We start from the raw sequence: 18,049 nt of genomic DNA on the forward strand, positions 1-18,049 counted from the left end.
CTCCAAATGACAATATTTTTATTTAGAATTTGGGAGAGATGCTGTCCATAGTTTATAGAATAAAATTCATTTTACTCAAACATATACCTATAAATAGCAAAATCAGAGAAACTGATTCAGAAACTGAAGTGTTCTCTTATTTTTAAGGAAGCTTAGTTGGGACATTTCAAAAATTCAAGTCTTGTTGAAAAAGTTTTAAATGTAAAGAGTAGAAAGTACAGATAATTCGATGAAAATGTAAGAAGTAGAAGTGAAAAGTTTAAAGTAAAGTATAGATAACCAAAAAAGTAAGATAACACAGTATTTGTACTTGGTTACTTGACACCTCTGATATCATGAGAGGCCTACTCTCCAGTTGTTGCATAATGCAGCTTTAATAATGCAGAAATCTGAACAGCTGAAGTGGTGAAAGTTCTGCAGGCAGTCTTAGATTCAACAGCTTTCACAACATTGATCCAAATCTCTAAGAGCCAGATCGTCCTTGGCGAGCACCGGGCCGAGCAAACGATCAGTCCCTTCTAGCCAAGCTAATCTATCATTAATGAACACTTGGATTTACTTATTGTTCTCTCCTACTGCAGGCCAACTGTATCTGCTCTCTCTCTCATACTCTCTCTCTCTCTCTATTTCTTACCAGTTAGAAAGTCATATTTATTAAATTGACCCAATATAACATTATTTATACCGAACTCTACAGGTAAACAAGACTGTCATCCTCTAAAGAAATTCAATAAAACAAACAAATAAACAAACAAATAAATAAATAAACTAATATTTGGCACTGCATCTGTGTTTAAATGAGGTTACAGCTCTGAAGATGATTTATTGCCCCTCCACATCCCCCCACCCCGGCCCTCAGGATGATAAACATGCAGCTGGTGGCTGAATCACGCAGAGGTGATTTAAAATACATTCCGGTTGAAATGGGCCGAGAAACAGGCAGCATTAAGGTTAATGTACAGTAAAGGCGAGAAACAGGCTGACACTCAGGAAATATCCTTGAAAGAATGATAAAGGAGTCCTGCTGGAATCCACTCATGTACCAATACTGCCCTCCTGTGATGAGAGCGTGCTAATGAGGACCAGTTCAGATATATTCCACAAATACAGTGCTGTGGAAAATTATTTGCTCCACTAGAGGTTTCAATTGTTTTTTCTTTAAAAAATATTACATTTTTCACATTAACAAACACATTTTAATTTCAGACAATGATAACCTGAGTAAATATAAAAAGAAGTTTTTAAATGATAGTTTCATTTATTAGAGGAAATGAGTCTTTCACACCTCTGTATAGGAATTTTGGCCCACTCTTTTTTGCAGAATTGCACAGACATTCCAAAAAGTTCCAGTTTTGTCTAATAATTTTACACAATATTTTCCCAAAGTCCTGGGGGTCATCAAGGTGTTTGTTGGCAAATGTGTGATGGGCAGTTCATTAAATGTTGTTCTGAGTGCTTTTGTGACCTCCCAGATGAGTTGTCCTTGCCCTTTTGGAGTAATTATGTTAGGCCACGACTCCTGGGAAGGTGCACCACTATTCCATGTCTTCTATATTTGTAAATAATAGCTCTAAATGTAGTCTGCTGGAGTCCCCAAGTGATTTCTTGATTCTACAGGTCTGGCAGTAATCAGGCCTGGTTGTGCATACAGAAAATAAACTAAGCGTTTCAAAAAATGCAGTTACTTGCCCCCCCTCAGGTTTGTTTGGATAGCTTTAATAAATGAAATCATCATTAAATTGTTTTATAATCTGAAAAATGTAAGTATAACAAAAAAAGCAAAAACAAAAGAAATCTGTTAGAGGACACTTTTTCTTTTCTTTTTTTTTCTATTTGTAATGTGTGACACAGTCCTGTATCATAACTGCATCTCTGCCATTTGTAACAAACCAAACCATGCAGAAATTGGGTAAAAATTCTAGAGTTGTGATTAGTGTAGTATTATAGTATTATACACCTTCCTGTCTCATGTCCATGGATCGGATAAATATCCGATTTAGAACCACATATCAAAGTGGTTCAAATCGGATTTGAAAAAATCGGATTTGGCACGTTCACACAGCCATGAAAAATGTAAGCTGAATTAAGTCAAATTTGAGTCACTTCAGCCTGGAAATGTGAATGTAGCCTATGTATATTATGTCTATACACGTAACAACAACTTGCATCCTAGTCTTAGTGTGTTTCTCTGCAGCATGCAGAGATTTGCAAGTGCGCAAGTATTGTTATTCAACACTATTATGAGTACATTATGTTACATTAAGTATAACAATTTACAATAAACTTCCTGCAATAATTAAGTGCAAAATATGTTTATATGTTTATGATATTTTAGTTTTAAGTGTGCAGCTAAAAAAAAAACACTTCAGCTTCTACTCAAGACACATTTTGTTTGAAGCTCTTGTACTTTTCTCAAGTCTGGATCTCTAATATTTTATACATGTCTGATTAATAGGCTGTAGAGTTATTTTGGCATCACTTAGGCTGACTGGTCAGGGGGTTTCCCTCACTGCCTTTTCTTCCTTTTTAGCCCTGTTGAACTTTCCCTCAGAATGAACATTTTACAGGTATGAGCATTATCTTCTATTTAAAAAAAAACAAATATTAAAATATTACACTGTACTGAACAGTATAAATTATTTGTAAATTGTTTCACTATTTACTAAGAGTTGTACCTAATGTGTTAATTTACCATAACCTTACAAACAAAGTGTCCATAGCTAACCAGCTAAACCTAGTTAGCTAACCTAGCTGCCTAGCCTGCTGAGTCAAATTTTGCTAAAACTTGTGCTAAGTTGCTTGGAAATTATGAATTTAAATTTGAATTACATGTAATATACACACAAAAATATTTTGAGAATTTATTAGAAAATGTAGTTTAAGATACTAGCTCACTTTTGCCTAATTACATTAGTGTTAGCTAGCGCTAACAATTTGCCATTTCTAGCTGGTGTTGCTAACAAGCAATTAAAGTTCATAATTTCTCCTAGAAAACGACAAGTTTGAGACTGCTATAAGATAAATTACCATAGCTTAGCTTTTTAGCCAAGCCTGCAAGAGCCCCATTAGCTGTAGCAGAATGTATTTAATGTGTATATTTAAATGTATCTTATCCAGTGCAATAATTTAAATACAGTATTATGGAAAAGTTTGGTCACCCATGATAATTGTCAAGATTTTCCTTCATAAACCATTGGTTGTTCAGATCAGCAATTTCAGTTAAATATATCATATATCAGATAAAAACAGTAATATTTGAGAAGTGACAAAAAAAAGTTTACAGAAAGCGTGCCATAATTCTTTGAAGAAAATTAGGTAGGTGCATAAATTTGGGCACCTCAACAGAAAAATACATTTATATTTAGTAGATCCTTCTTTTGCAGAAATGACAGCCTCTAAACACTTTCTATAGCTTCCAATGAGAGTCTGGCTTCTGGTTGAGGGTAGTTTGGACCATCCTTTTTTACAAAACTCTCTTCTTTAAAAAAATCTTCAGTTCAGTTAGGTTTGATGTTTCTGAGCATGAACAGCCTGCTTTAAATCACACCACAGTTTTTTAATAATATTCAGGTCTGGGGACTGAGAAGGCCTCATAATGTTTGTATTTTCATACAACTGTAAACTCAATGGAAATGAATGCATTTGAGTACAATGTAAATATATTAATATATTAAAGCTAAGGTAGGACATTTCACTCGAGTTTTCTTGAGTCTCTACACGGATCATCTTCATACTATGCTACATATGTCTGCTATGTTCTTACTGGAGTGTGACGTGACGTTATGTGCAGGTGTGATGGATCATGTATAAACCAATAGGGTGTTGGAATGGAATATGTTTACTTAATATATACTTAATATATACTTCTCATCCAACCACAACCAGACTCACTCTATCTGGACAGAGAGATTTATCGGGATAAGTTTATTTTTAAGGATACGAAGACAAATGCAAACAAACTGAAATTAAATAGGAGTAGCTAGGCTATGTTTAAAATGTAAAGAGTAGAAAGTTCAGATAATTGTATGGAAATGTAAGTAGAGGTAAAAAATCTGAAGTAAAATAAAGTATTTGTACTTGGTTACTTGACACCTCTGATATCATAACAGGCCTACTCTCCAGTTGTTGCATAATGCAGCTTTAATAATGCAGAAATCTGAACAGCTGAAGTGGTGAAGGTTCTGCAGTCTTAGATTCAAAAGCATTCACAACATTGATCCAAATATTGATCCGTGACATGTGCAGGTGTGATGGATCATGTATAAACCAATAGAAGTGGTATATGTTTATACTTTCATCCAACCACAATTAAATTCATAATTTCAATTTGGATGGAGAGATTTATCTTTATAGTTTTTTTTTTTTAAATGATGATGAGCAGGAATTAAAACAGTTTAAAAAAGGTAATAAAGTATTTGTACTTTGTTACGTGACACCTCTGACTGTCCAGGGAATGCTTTCTACTAGGTGTTGGAACATTGCTGTTAGAATTTCACTGCATTAAGCGACAAGAGCATTAGTGAAACTCATAACTCAGAACCTGTTTCTAAATTAGTTACATAACTGTGTTAACAGCAATAAGTGTAACATACAGTAGTTGATTTCATTTATTAGAAGGGGTGTGCACAAACTTGCAGTCTCTTTGCAAAATATAACAAACAAATTGGGGGGTATATCTGATTTATTTGAAATGATGTAAAACAATCATTTAATAACAATAAAAAAAATTACTTTTATTATGACAGGCAGTGCAAAAAAGTAATTGACTGATATTTTTAATTCCAAAGTTCTCACCCATGTATCACCCGGTTTACCCACAATGCAGTTCAACAAATGTTTAACGAGCTGCAAAAAATAAAAACTTTTTTTTCAGTTGTATTTAATTTTTTCTTGCAAAATCTCAAAGGAAGCAGATGATTTGAAGAAACATCCCAACATACACCAAAAGTATGACAAGTGAGCCAAGATTAGTTTAGTGACAGTTTAGAGCGTTGCACGTGAGCTACACTGATAACATTATGACTACCTCATTGTTTCTACATTCATTATATTTTTTTTCAGCCCCATTGAGAACATAGGCCCCTTTTAGTTTTATATTTACCGACTATATTCCTTCTGTTTCTCTGCATACTTTTTTACTTTTTACTCTGGCATGGTGGTGGTGTGTTAGTGTGTGCTTGTACAGGTGGCTCAGATGCAGCAGTGCTGCTGGAGTTTTTAAACACTGTATTCCCCCCTGTGTTCATTCTTTTTATTACTTTTTAGTATTTTTTACTATTTAGTTGCTTCACTTTGTAGAAGTAAAGTCAAAAACAGAAGCTCTAAATCTGTTCCTGCACAGTTTAGGTTAGTCAACCTCTAGTCCTTCATCAGTGTTTACAGGACGCTGCCCTCAGGAAGCTGCTCACAAGACAGACTAACGCACCACCACCATGATAATACTTGCTTCGTGGTGGTCCTGTGGAGTCCGGATCATTTAAGAACAGTGTAAAACAAGGATAATAAAGTATGCAGAAAAATAAAAGGACTACTGTCTGTAGTTATAGAATTATAGAATCATATTTGCTCAGTGGGCCTGAGAAAAGGGATGATGGGTAAATTAACAAGGAGGTGGTCATAATGTAAGACTTAATCGGTGTATGAAGCCTGCAAATATAAAGAAGCAAATGTCAGGCACTAAACTGATCTTGGATTTATTTCTATTTAAACATTTTTTTTTTTTGCTTTTCTGTGAATTTGCTCAATCTGTAATTGTGACATCATGCTCATTAACATTTATTCAACACACATGCAGAAAACTAAAAATCAGCCAATAAAGAGACAGAACAGTTGACAAATGTAATCTAGATCCGACAATGTTTGAAAACACATTTAATTCACATTTAGGCCTGTCATGATAACTATTTATATTCGGACAATAGATTTGTTTTGACAATAATTAAAATAAACAATATTATTTTCATTTTAAGAACATCTTTTGTTATTAAAATAATGATAATGCAAAAGTTTTTAGCCAGGAAAAATAAATAAAAAAATATGTTGCAACCATATATTGTACAAAATATAATATAGTTATTGTGACAGGCCTACTCACAATTGAATCCTTAAGCTTAGAATCATGGTGTTTGTAGTATAGCAATATTCTATTCATCCATATACAACACATATACATATAACATACAACACTCAAGCCCCCTTTGCACATATGCTAACACACAAATACACACACATTTAATGTCACTGTCGTGCAAAAACCTTGTATTTCCAAAATAGCTTTACAGCCAAACTTTACAGGGGAAGGAAAAACCTTAATTCTTAATTTTTAGTGGACGTCAATTTGGAGCATTTCTCCAATGCATCAGTACATTTATTATGGCATTTCAAAACAATGCAAGGGACATGAACCAGATTATGTAAAAGGTGAAAAACAGTAAAATAGACAGTAAAATGGACATAAAAGGTTTTTGCTGGACAGTGACGATAAGCTGCCTTCCAAAAGAACAGTTCAGGGGTTTAAATCCTGGACTAGTTTCCATACAGACTCTTCATTTAGAGAGTACACTTGGAATCAAATCTAGTACCTCCTAAAAAAAACAGGACCAATGCTTAGACTAGAGTAGCAATGCCATTTAGGAGTACTCTCTAAATGAAACTTTACCAGTTCATACTCGTTTGAAGCAAATAGCTTATCAAATATTCTAAAACTGCTCAACATATATGCTGTAAGACACACTGTCGAAACTATACAACCTTTAAAAGTAGCAGATTGGGCCCATTTGGTACATTTTGGCACATTTTCAAGTTCTAAAAGTGACAATTTGACCTGTTTTAGTCCCAAGTTTTATAATTCATCTATGTACTGTATATAAACCAGGAGTTTGGTATATATTGTACAGTGACGAATACCCTTCAGATAAGCTGGAGGTATGACAGTTGGTTTAGGAGCTACTTACGCTGACATGCCAAAAGTTATGATCATAATCACACTGTAAACAAATGTTAAATGCCTGCCCAACTTCAGAAACATCAGGCCTCAATCCAACTCTCATTTTATAATTTCCCTGGCCTTGCCATGAGCACTGGCCAGTGTTCAACCTCACTCACATGATAACACCTCATCTCACAACAGATACGAGCGTTCTTAAGCACTGAGGTCCCCTAGGATAACACTTCATGATCAATTTACACACCGCTATCCCATCATACCTTTCAGCATGTCAGCATAAGATAGCATAAGAGATCTAGCACATATAATTAAAACAAAAAAAACAAACAAACAAAAAATACCGGACAAGCACAAATAAGGGCGAAACCAATCCCATTACAAATAAAATACCTCTATTCTCACAGGAGAGACAATTTAGAACAAGTACTTCATTGTCTACACAACTCTGGTACCCCAAAACAAATGGAATAAATATATAACAATAATAAAATACATTTATTAAAGACTGTACACAGCAAATAAGGCTTTAAATCTGGATTTAAAACCAAATTTGCAAGAGATTAAAGTGGAGGGAAGGTTAAAACTGAGGAATGATGACCTCCCACCACAGTGTGAACGGTGCAATATATTAGTAGAGCGCAAACTTTTAACATTTTAAACCTTTGAGCGTTTGACTCGTAAGCAATAAAACAAACAAAAAAAAAAAACAAAAAAAAACAACAACCCAGAACTGACATGTCTGTACTGAGATAAAAGGCAATATTTCTGAAACGCAAACTGAGCAGGAATTAGAAGAATCAGAAGATTAAAAGGCATGAGATTTTTAGTCTGTGAGACTAAAGATGGGTAAAGATAAAAAAAAATAAAGAAGGAAAAAAAAATCTTATTAAATACTGGATAAGGCAAATGGTACTTTTAAAGAGGGAACTCTGCCATTTTTTTATTTCTGCAAAATTAAGTCTTTAAGATATAAACAGTCATTCAATGTGGTAGTTTGGGTGTGGGATGATTCCATTATTAATAAATTCATAGTAATATATTTCTTATAGTGGAGCTGAATGGAACCAGGCATTGGTCACATGATTACAGCACACCTATTGCCTATTTCATATTATTTAATATACTATATAAACCCACCAGTGGACAATACATCTTATGTACACCAAACCCTCTTTTATTTTACGCTATAATAATTTAATAATGCAGGAATAAAACAAACTGATGGAGCACCCCTTTTAACCATGTTAAAGACCCAATCTATTCATGCCAACAATAACCTGAAATTTGTAGTTCTTTTCAGTGAATGACTACTATAAATAAGTCTAAAAAGAACTACAAATTCCAGTGATAACTGATTATCCAGCGCTGCACATACATACCCGATCAACGTCCTGTCACTGCACCCCAAAGACATGCTGCAAATACACAACTGCAAATAAACTAAAAAAATAAACAACCTTCCTGAACTCCTGAACATACAACTGGTCTATTCTCCTGAGCGCACGAACCTCGTCAGTTACAATTCAAACCTCTACGCAAATAATACACGACTTAGCGAAAGAAACCCTCGGCTTTACATCTGCATTAAAACAATTAAGACAATTAAAACAGAAAAGAAGAAAAAAAAACAAGATTAGGTAATAGATAGTTATTACAAATAAATTAAATGGCCACCTAAAGCTTAAGGAGGCGGAGCTTTAGGACAGCCCAAGTGCTGGTAAAATCTGTGTAAGACAGCGTGAAGCTGTAGCCCTTTTAACATGATGAAGCAGGAAGTGCTGAAGGTAGAGAAATCAGAAACAGAAATATCTCCACAATGCTTCTGCTTCACTGAGAGAGAGGCATCATGCTTGGATTAGTCAATAGGGCTGCATGATCATGTATCACTTGGTACATCATTACTGTGACTCTGCAGTAGGCTCTGATCAAAGGATCCTCTAAACTGTCTCTCACTGCAGTGTATTGTGTCCCTTTGGGCTGAGAACGTCTTGACCAATCACAGTTCCAGAAAAAAAAAGTGTTTCGGTGAGTATTCTGATCCGTCAAGACATAAATGGGACCCAAATCATTGTGGTCAGGCTAGTTTTGAACCACTTGTTAAGTGTAACATAATATAACTGCAATTAGAGCTGGGCAATATGACGATATTTTATAGTTTTTCTTGATATTTTCATTTTCATTTTTTGTATCAAAAATATTCTTAATCTTAACATTTAAACATATCAAAGATACAATCAATGCTTAAAGAACACTGAACCCAGAACCCACTGAAGTCCAGAATAATTGGATGAAGGACAGAACATTTTAAATAAAAGTGAAGTTTAAAGATCTGCCGAGATCTACTGATGCACTTTGACTGAGATCATGTGTATCATGATAAATATAATATAATAATTATAATAGTTTTATCATATCGCCCAGGCCTAACTGCAATACATCCCAATATGGAATTTGGTCCATATGGTGCAGCCCTATCTGTAAAAAGTGCCTGATGTTCCAAAAGTTCCAGCAAGGATGCAGTTGCTAAAGCAGGTGCGAAAGAACAAGAGTGCTAAGAGACTTTATCTGCACCATCTCTCTCTCTCTCTCTTTTTTCTGTCTTTCTATCTCCCTCACCCACTCTCAGAATTCCAGTGGGCCGAGGTCGCCGAAGTCGCAGTCGAAGAGTTCGCTGATGCCCTCGTGGTCCTCCAGTCCGAAGTGGTAGTCCTGGCTGTGGGGAGGAGATAAGCTGATGAAGCTGTCTATAGGCAGGCCAAAGCTGTCCCCACCTGTACCTCCAGAAGTGGCCCGATCCAGTAAGAAGTCCGACGAACCCAACACTGGAAGATCGAAATCAGGCATCTCACAAATACCAGAGAAGGGGTCCAGGAATGACTCTGAGAAAACAAGGAGAAAGAGTGAGGCCCAATCCCATTTCACCCCTCTGTTTTGCGTGTGCACGCCAAGGCATGGGGGTGTCCCGATTCTTGTTAGACCGGAGGAGTAGCGTGACGGGATAGGACATTTCTAATGCCTTATTAACTGTCTAAGACAGACATAAGGCATTTAAAAGCTGGAGCATGTTAAACTCCACTGATTGTGATCTGTGTGGTGTTTAGAGTCTTTGGCTTGAGTGTAGAGTCGACTGATTGAGTGAATCTACTCACAAACCAATGATCATGTTTGTGAGTAAAAACTGAGAAATTAAGCAGTAAATGAGTCACAGAAACTTACTGTAAAAGAAACCTTGAAAGGGTGTTAATTATTGAGTGTTTTTCACAATGGATGAATTACAGATCTTTACCAGAGAGTAAGGACACTGTAATTTTTAGAAATGGTAGGACTTTTTCTAGCCAAATATATGCTTTATGCTGATATAAGTGATGCAAAGTGATACAATTGATCTGTAATACACCACATTAGGCACTAATGGTAAAATTTAAATAATTGAATTAAGATATACATGTAATGCCATCTAGTGGCTTTTTTTGGTAGCAGCAGTGTGCACTATTAAAACAGCAACATATGTGCAACATAACAAAAGAAATAGTAAAAAAATACAGGGACAGTCATGTACAAAATAATAGAACAATTAGAGCCTTAACAAACTGAACTCCTTTCTACTATAACAGTTAAACATGAAAAATAAGACTCAGTCCCTGAGAATGACAAGGTTTTTTTTTAATAAAGATATATTATTAACTTTATCTGAGAGAAAGATGCTCCTTAGGGTAACAAAACTATTAACATATTTGAGACTAGACAAAACAACTGTTATTTTTATATTTTCAATTTTTTCTTTTTGACTTCAGTGCTCGAGACCATGCCATAATTTAGATCGATTTTGATAAAATATCGAAATCGTGACACCCCTAATGTTGAGGCATTCTTGGGTAATTTAGCTGTGAAAACGACAGCGTGCGCTTTTAGTGTCACACTCCTAATTGACACTAGCTTCGGCTTTCCCCCAGTCACTGTGTTGTTTGTATCTCTCTGTGTGTGTGTGTGTGTGGCAAGCGTGCAGAAGGAAGGTCATTCTACGGGAACTACGGGATCCCAAAGGGATTTTCTTAAAAACACATTGTCCTTAACTTTAAATTCTAATAAATTGATAAAATCTATTTATCGCCCAGTCTCCACATTAGATTAAACAAATCGCATTGTTCTATTATCACTGTGTGAACACAAATCCCTGATCTTTTCAAGTCTTACAGATGCTCCTAGATACACATGAATACATATTCAGCTGTAATGAGACTTGTCATTTTGATCACTAACCTGTCTCTCCACTCAGAGGAAGAGGCGAGGCGCTGGGCAGAGTAGACGGAGTCGATGCTGCATCTTGTGCTGCTGTTGAGGACGTCTGAGGAGGGCTGGGACTGGACGACTTGGCTGGACTACAATCTGTTACAGGACTACAAACCCCAGAACTGTCCTCTGGACACAGGAAGACGTCGATGGGACCATTGGAGCTCTTTAGAGAGATCTGATAGCCCTGGTGACGCAAAAATAACTGCTGATTACATTCAAGCATTAGGTTGGTGATAACGGTTTTCCAGAAAGTCTTGCCCAAAGATTTGCACTGGTGTAGTGTGGTGCACTTATCCACTACGCTGTTCAAACCACCATATATAGTTTTAAATGTAACAGGGTAGAGCTAGAGTGCAAAAACATTTTAAATTTGTTTTTAGTACCTCAGTGGGCTCTGTGACGGTCATCTGAGTCTCGGGAGGGGCTCTGATCACCATGACGATTTGATCTGGGGGGTCCACCGTGTTCCGCAGGTCCTGACACCTCACGTAGCTCAGCGTAGCTTCAAGTTAAAGAGAATGCTGCAGACAGGGATGTGTGCTATTTACCTACACAAAGGCTCTTAAAAAGTAGCTAGAAAGGGCTTTTGAGCGATGCCACAGAAGGTCTTTTATTTATCAGACATACATATCTCTTAGCAAACAGTTCTTCTGTAGTATCACTGCAAAAACCCTTTATAGCATCTCTGTTTTAGGGAGTGCAAACAGCTATAAAGGATATTTCTTGTTGCTGGAGTCCTCTGTCAGCAGTCTGAGCTGGAGACTGCACTTGTTGAGGAGTTCATCCAGCTTTTCTTCAGCTTCAGACAGTTCAGAAACCTCCCTCTGCAGCTCCTGATATCGCGCCACTGATTCCCCGTCAATACGATTCCCCCTAAAACAACACAAACACAAAGTGGCTTCAGAGCAAAGATACCACCCTCTAATGCTTATGTGTTTTTTCAGTCACTACATAAACTAAAATAGTTAACTAGGATATTTCTGTTCATTCTCTAAAATAATCAAATACATCCTAGCAATATTAGCAATGCACCGATTATTTGGCAACTAAAAATATTTATCTCAAAAAGGTCAAAAAAGCAAAAAGAAGAAAAAAAAATGAAACCAAACAGAGGAACATTTTTAAGTATATAGAGCAGGCAGTAATGAACCAAAAACATGGAGATCAGGTAAATTGAATACTCTGAATTGATCTGATGTGTATGTGTAAGGTGTGTGGTATGTATGTAAGCTTGTGTGTGTAAGTGTGTAAGTGTGTGTGTAAATGTATGTATGACTGTGCCCAGATATGGATGGGCACTCTGTCCTGGGTAAATGCTGTAGTGCCCGATGCACTCCTCCAGGTGGACGGTTGAGAGTACGCTGTGCGCTATTGGCTGCCGCTTCTCACTGGTATGTGGATGAGTGCTGATGTGTAATGTGCTTGTGTGTAAAACGTGTAAATTGTAAAGTGTCCTTGGGTTTCTAGAAAGACGCTATATAAGTTTAACTTCATTCATTCATTCATAAACAGGGTCACAATGGGAGCCAAGAAACTCTCTACTCACATAAATTAGATGAAATACAGTGTTCAGTGTTCACCATTGCTCTGTATTGGTTTACTACGGTTATTTATTTTTCACAATCTGACTGTTTTCTAGCTGTAAGATACAACCTCTACAGGATCTGGATAGTAATGCTAGCTTAGCTAACTTAACTTAATTTGTTGGTTTGTTTGCTGGGATATTAAAAAGTGTCAAAGAATATACATTTATATACACAATACTTTTCAAATTGTATTTTTTTTATTGTTTTTTTTTTCTTTGAAAAGCAAGACAGAAATACTTGTAGACTATTTCGTTTATCCAATGGTAAAAAAAATGTGGAGATCAGAAGAGCACAGATGAAGGTTACTCACAGCCACTGAATGTGATTCTTCGACTTCTTGGAGATGAGGTGGATGCCCTCCAGCACATTGGTGATGTCGTAGATTCGACGCTTCTGGACATCCAACACCTGTGAGGCCCAGTTCAGGTCCACCACCCCGTCCGCAGACTGGGCCAGCAGGTCCAGAAAGCGCTTGGTGGTGAGGTTCAGTGATGTGTCGTAGCGAGATTTTTCTGTGTACAATTTAGGAAAGAAAAGCAGAAGAATTTGATGTAAAACAGCTGTTTTGTTATGTATTAAGATGAGAAAGGCAGGTTAAGACAGGAGCTCTTTGCAGATTTTTGCTGTAGGAAGGTATGTTTACCTCTGGGAATGGGAGTGGCTGGGGGGGCTGGAATTTGTGACGGTGGTCCATTACTGCTGAGGTACTGGTGATCGCTGTCCAAATCCAACTTCCTCTTCACCTGGTAAAGGAACAAAATGTTCTTAATACATAAATAATGCTTATATCAGCACTAATGATTGTAGCATTGCTCCTAGCAGTATTACCAGATGCAGTACTGGAAACCACACCAGTATTTCTTGTAACAGTACTATTATAGTGCTAGTGACAATAACAGTACCAATAACAGCACTGGTGATAGCACTCGTAATGAGTGCTGTAGTAATAGTTGTTGCAGTTGTAGAATGTAGTACAATTCCATTCATAAAAGTACTAGTAATAATAATATGAGTAGCATTATATGCATTAGTTATTATAGTTTTTGTCATAAAACTAGTAATATCACTAGTAGCAGTTGGTAATAGTAATAATGGCAATTGTACTAGCAACAACAGCTCTTGCATTAGGTGTTGTACTTGTAATAATAGTACTAGTTCATAATGACACAGTTGTAATACCAGTTCAGCAGTAGAAGGCCTAGTAACACCATTAGTAATTGGAGAATTTTAGCAGTACAAAAAACAGTAATGGCATTAATAATGGTAATACTAGTTTAGCAGTAAAAGATCAAGTAATGGCATTAGTAATGGAACTACTAATAGAAAGGTAGAAAGGACTAGTTATAGTATTAGTAGTTGTAGTACTAGTTTAGCAGAATTAGTAGTTGTAGAAATCATTTAGCAGTAGATTGGATAGTTATAGTAGTTGTACTATTGGTTCAGCATTAGAATTAGTAGTTGTACTGGTTGTCATACTAGTTCAATAGTAGAATTAGTAGTAGAATTAATAGTTGTAGTACTAGTTCAGCAGTGGAGTAAGTAGTTGTAGTACTAATTTAGCTGTGCAATTAGCAGTTGTAGTACTAGTTCAGAAGTAGAATTAGTCATTGTATTTGTTTACCAATAGAAGAACTAGTACTAGGAGATGGTGTAGTACTAGTTCAGCAGTAAAATTTGTAGTTATAACAGCAGGATTAAAGAGAACACCAGTATAAAATTTACGTTTGATGTAGTAAAACATGATGAAACATATTAATGCCTCGTTTAAAAGGTCAGGGCTCTATCAGGGATTCTATCAATGAGGTGTGGAGCTATTTTGAGCCTAGATAATAGTGTAAAAACAATTTATCGTCGAAAAAATATCCCCCGAATCGACCGTTGTAAAGAGTGCTGGGCAAAAAGCACAAAATTGCTGGATCTCTGAAAGCTGTAGGAGAGCTGAGCTGAGGTATTCATCAAAGGTTAGTACTCTTTATCATGTTTTACTACACAAACGTCAATTTTACACCGGAGTTCTCATTTAAGTATCTGCAACCTTGTTGTAATGTACATATAGTGTATCTCACTATTTTATATTCATAATCTTATTTTCTGTAACTTTTGAGAAGGAGAGGAAAGTAATTCCAATTCTCTGTATGTCTTTTACATATGCAGTATTTACAATAAAACTACTTGACTTGACTTTAGTACTGGTTCAGCAGTAAAGTTAGTAGTTGTGGTACTGGTTAAGCAGTAGAATTAACAGTTGTACTTGTTTAGCAGTAGATGAACTAGTAAGAACAGTAATGTACTAATTCAGCAGTAGAGTTAGAAGTTGTAGTACTAGTTCAGCAGTAGAGTTAGTAGTTGTAGTACTAGTTCAGCAGTAGAGTTAGTAGTTGTAGTACTAGTTCAGCAGTAGAGTTCGAAGTTGTAGTACTAGTTCAGCAGTAGAGTTAGTAGTTGTAGTACTAGTTCAGCAGTAGAGTTAGAAGTTGTAGTACTGGTTCAGCAGTAGAGTTAGAAGTTGTAGTACTGGTTCAGCAGTAGAGTTAGAAGTTGTAGTACTAGTTCAGCAGTAGAGTTAGAAGTTGTAGTACTGGTTCAGCAGTAGAGTTAGAAGTTGTAGTACTAGTTCAGCAGTAGAGTTAGTAGTTGTAGTACTAGTTCAGCAGTAGAGTTAGTAGTTGTAGTACTAGTTCAGCAGTAGAGTTAGAAGTTGTTGTACTAGTACAGCAGTAGATTTAGTTGTTGTAGTACTAGTTCAGCAGTAGAGTTAGTTGTTGTAGTACAAGTTCAGAAGTAGAGTTAGTACACAGGAAATTTGGCAGTGTTAAATCAACACTGTTAGTGTTAAATCAACTCTAATAAGTGTTATTATATACTAATACTGTGTTATTATATACTAATACTGGTAATAGTAGGTTTAGTACCAGTTCAGCAGTAGAATTAGCAGTTGTACTTGTTTGGTAGTATAAGAACTAGTAATAGCAGCAGTGGTTGTAGTACTGGTGCAGCAGTAGGATTAGCAGTTGTACTTGTTTGGTAGTATAAGAACTAGTAATAGCAGCAGTGGTTGTAGTACTGGTGCAGCAGTAGGATTAGCAGTTGTACTTGTTTGGCAGTAAAATAAGTAGCAGTTGCAGTACTGGTAACCACAGTGGTTGTAATTTGCAGATGGCAGATGCATTTCTAGCAGTTGTAAGACTAGTAGACTGTTTTAATACCATATCATTACTACTGCTGCTGCTGCTGCTTGTCGGTTACACCTACTTCAGTCAGTATCAGTAATTCTGCAGATATTGATTAGCTTATGGTCAGTACCGGTGGTCGTCCCAGCGCGGGTCTGCGGATCTCTTCCAGGGGGGCCGGGGTGGTCTGCGGCGTGGCGAACAGCAGGATGTCCCCGCCCGCGGAGTGGGTGGCAGCCGGGTGAAGTTCCACACCGCCGGGGGTGGAGATGATCACTATCTGGTGCTCGGCGCTCAGGTCGATGCTCCCGCTGTTCAGCAGCGACTCGAAGTCGGCCAGGAGGTCCTCGGACGTGTGGCCTGATATGAAGGTCTTTGACATGTTGGACTGTCTGTCTGAGTGCGCGTTTTAAATGAGGCTGTGTTTCCGAAAACACCCTCTGATTCAGGCCTTCAGTGGAAAAGAGTTCAGGAGACTGCCCTGAACTGTGTGCTGTGAGTGAAATTACACTGAGGGCAGCCAGAATACCGTCCTGCTGGAGGAGCCATGTTTATAAGGGCTTGTTATAATTACATATATTAAGGCTGACATATGTATATATTTCTTATAGAGATATTTAAGTTTAATATGCGGATTTAACGCAAGTTAATGCATTAATATGAGAGGCTTTCATTCATTAAACTAACAAAACAGCTACGCTAACTAGCTAACTTAGATAACTAGGTCAAGGCTCTTACAGCCAAAGTACAAAGTTTGACAAAAAGCAGAGGAGTGAAAGTTGCCTAATATGATTACAAATGTAAGGAAATATCATTACGGCTGTTTTTGACACTTTAAAGTAGGATTACAGCTCTAAAAGTCAGAAAATCTGCATTTGTCAGTGTTGAGTGCTAGCAGCCCTTTGTTTTGGTCCCCTATGACTAGACAGCTGAAAGGCCAGCAGCTGCAACTCTGCTCCCAAAGCTAACTGGCTAGCAAATATAGAAGCTATAAGTGGGGAAATGGGGAAATATATACGAATACAAATTACTATAGTTAGCTATATTAGCTACAGTTATAGTTAAGAAGCTATTAAAGTGATAAAGTGGGAAATGTAAATATGAAGGTTACTATACAAGCTAGGTTATAAGCTAATTTAGAAGCTATTAAAGTGTAATAGTGGACAATAATAAATATAGCATAGGAAACATAGGGAAAGTCAGAAAATATGAATATACAAAGTTACTAGTGCCTATTGTAGCTACTAACCTAGTTAAGTTAATATGAACGTTAGCTGATCTATACGATATTGTTACAGCAACAGTCAAGTTCAGCTTTATATTAAGCTGGATGGCTGATAGAAATGCATCTAAAAACTATAGATTAACTTTTTTTTAAAGCAACTACACATTTAAACATTTTAAAGAGTTTTTTTACTATTATGAGTTAATAGGTGACCAAGGCGAGGCTTTTCAGTGTAAAAGTTTAAAATATCTGCGGCCCTTGGTTTCTCTTTCTGCCAGAAACAAAACAAACCCGTCCAGGAAGCTCCTCCGTCCAAAAACTAGCTAAATAATCCAACTGTCCTGTCGGCCGCGCTCTCCAGGCGAAAACATCCACAATAAACCCCCGATAGTCTCTCGCTTTGTGCCCACAGGTCCGCCGCTGAGCCTCCGTCCGCTCCCCGAACCGATCTGCTCCGCTGTTTCTCCCTTTTTGTTATTGTTGTTTTTGTCTCAGCTGATCGGCTCTAGCTTATTTACGCGCCAAATCTTTTTTGCCGCGAAAACTGGCACGTGCCGAATCGCGGCGACACTATTGGACGAGAACAATTTTCACGTCACGGTTCCTCTGCTCTCTGATTGGCAGCCGCGCCTGTAACTCAGAAACAGGCACTTCTGGAGAGAACAATGGGAATTTAATCGATGAGCAAGTTTAAAAAATATATTTATTTATCAAAGACTTTATTTTATAATTACAATTATTATATGTGGAACATTTTCATTAGAATTTGCCCAATAACTAGCTACGTATCTAGCTGGCTTTGTTAGGTATCATATATTTTAGAAGCAGG

At 36.8% G+C, this 18,049-nt stretch overlaps 1 protein-coding gene and 1 long non-coding RNA gene across 2 annotated transcripts; one reads left to right on the forward strand and one right to left on the reverse strand.

Moving 5' to 3' along the window:
• Nucleotides 1-2,478: 2,478 nt before the first annotated feature.
• LOC125780594 (uncharacterized) lies at nt 2,479-12,818 on the forward strand. Its single transcript, XR_007423862.1, has 3 exons — nt 2,479-2,567; nt 9,573-9,846; nt 11,223-12,818. It is a non-coding gene; the product is annotated as an uncharacterized LOC125780594 (long non-coding RNA).
• On the reverse strand, nt 4,664-17,881 carry e2f1 (E2F transcription factor 1). The gene is made up of 7 exons (XM_015602507.3): nt 16,129-17,881; nt 13,469-13,568; nt 13,136-13,337; nt 11,960-12,112; nt 11,623-11,737; nt 11,207-11,423; nt 4,664-9,825 (listed from the first exon to the last, which is right to left on the reverse strand). The coding sequence occupies exons 1-7, from the start codon at nt 16,375-16,377 to the stop codon at nt 9,569-9,571; spliced, it is 1,293 nt and encodes a 430-aa protein (XP_015457993.1). The 5' UTR covers nt 16,378-17,881; the 3' UTR covers nt 4,664-9,568.
• Nucleotides 17,882-18,049: the final 168 nt, after the last annotated feature.

This window comes from Astyanax mexicanus, chromosome 13 (genome assembly GCF_023375975.1).
Source record: "Astyanax mexicanus isolate ESR-SI-001 chromosome 13, AstMex3_surface, whole genome shotgun sequence".
In the NCBI taxonomy this organism is placed as follows: Eukaryota; Metazoa; Chordata; class Actinopteri; order Characiformes; family Acestrorhamphidae; genus Astyanax; species Astyanax mexicanus.

Coding starts and splice junctions, on each gene's coding strand:
- e2f1 (XM_015602507.3), bottom strand. CDS start 16,377: ATGTCAAAGACCTTCATATCAGGCCACACGTCCGAGGACCTCCTGGCC. Junction 13,338..13,468: donor AGCCACTCCCATTCCCAGAG/GTAAACATACCT, acceptor AATTGTACACAG/AAAAATCTCGCTACGACACA. Junction 11,738..11,959: donor GAGGACTCCAGCAACAAGAA/ATATCCTTTATA, acceptor ACTTGAAGCTAC/GCTGAGCTACGTGAGGTGTC.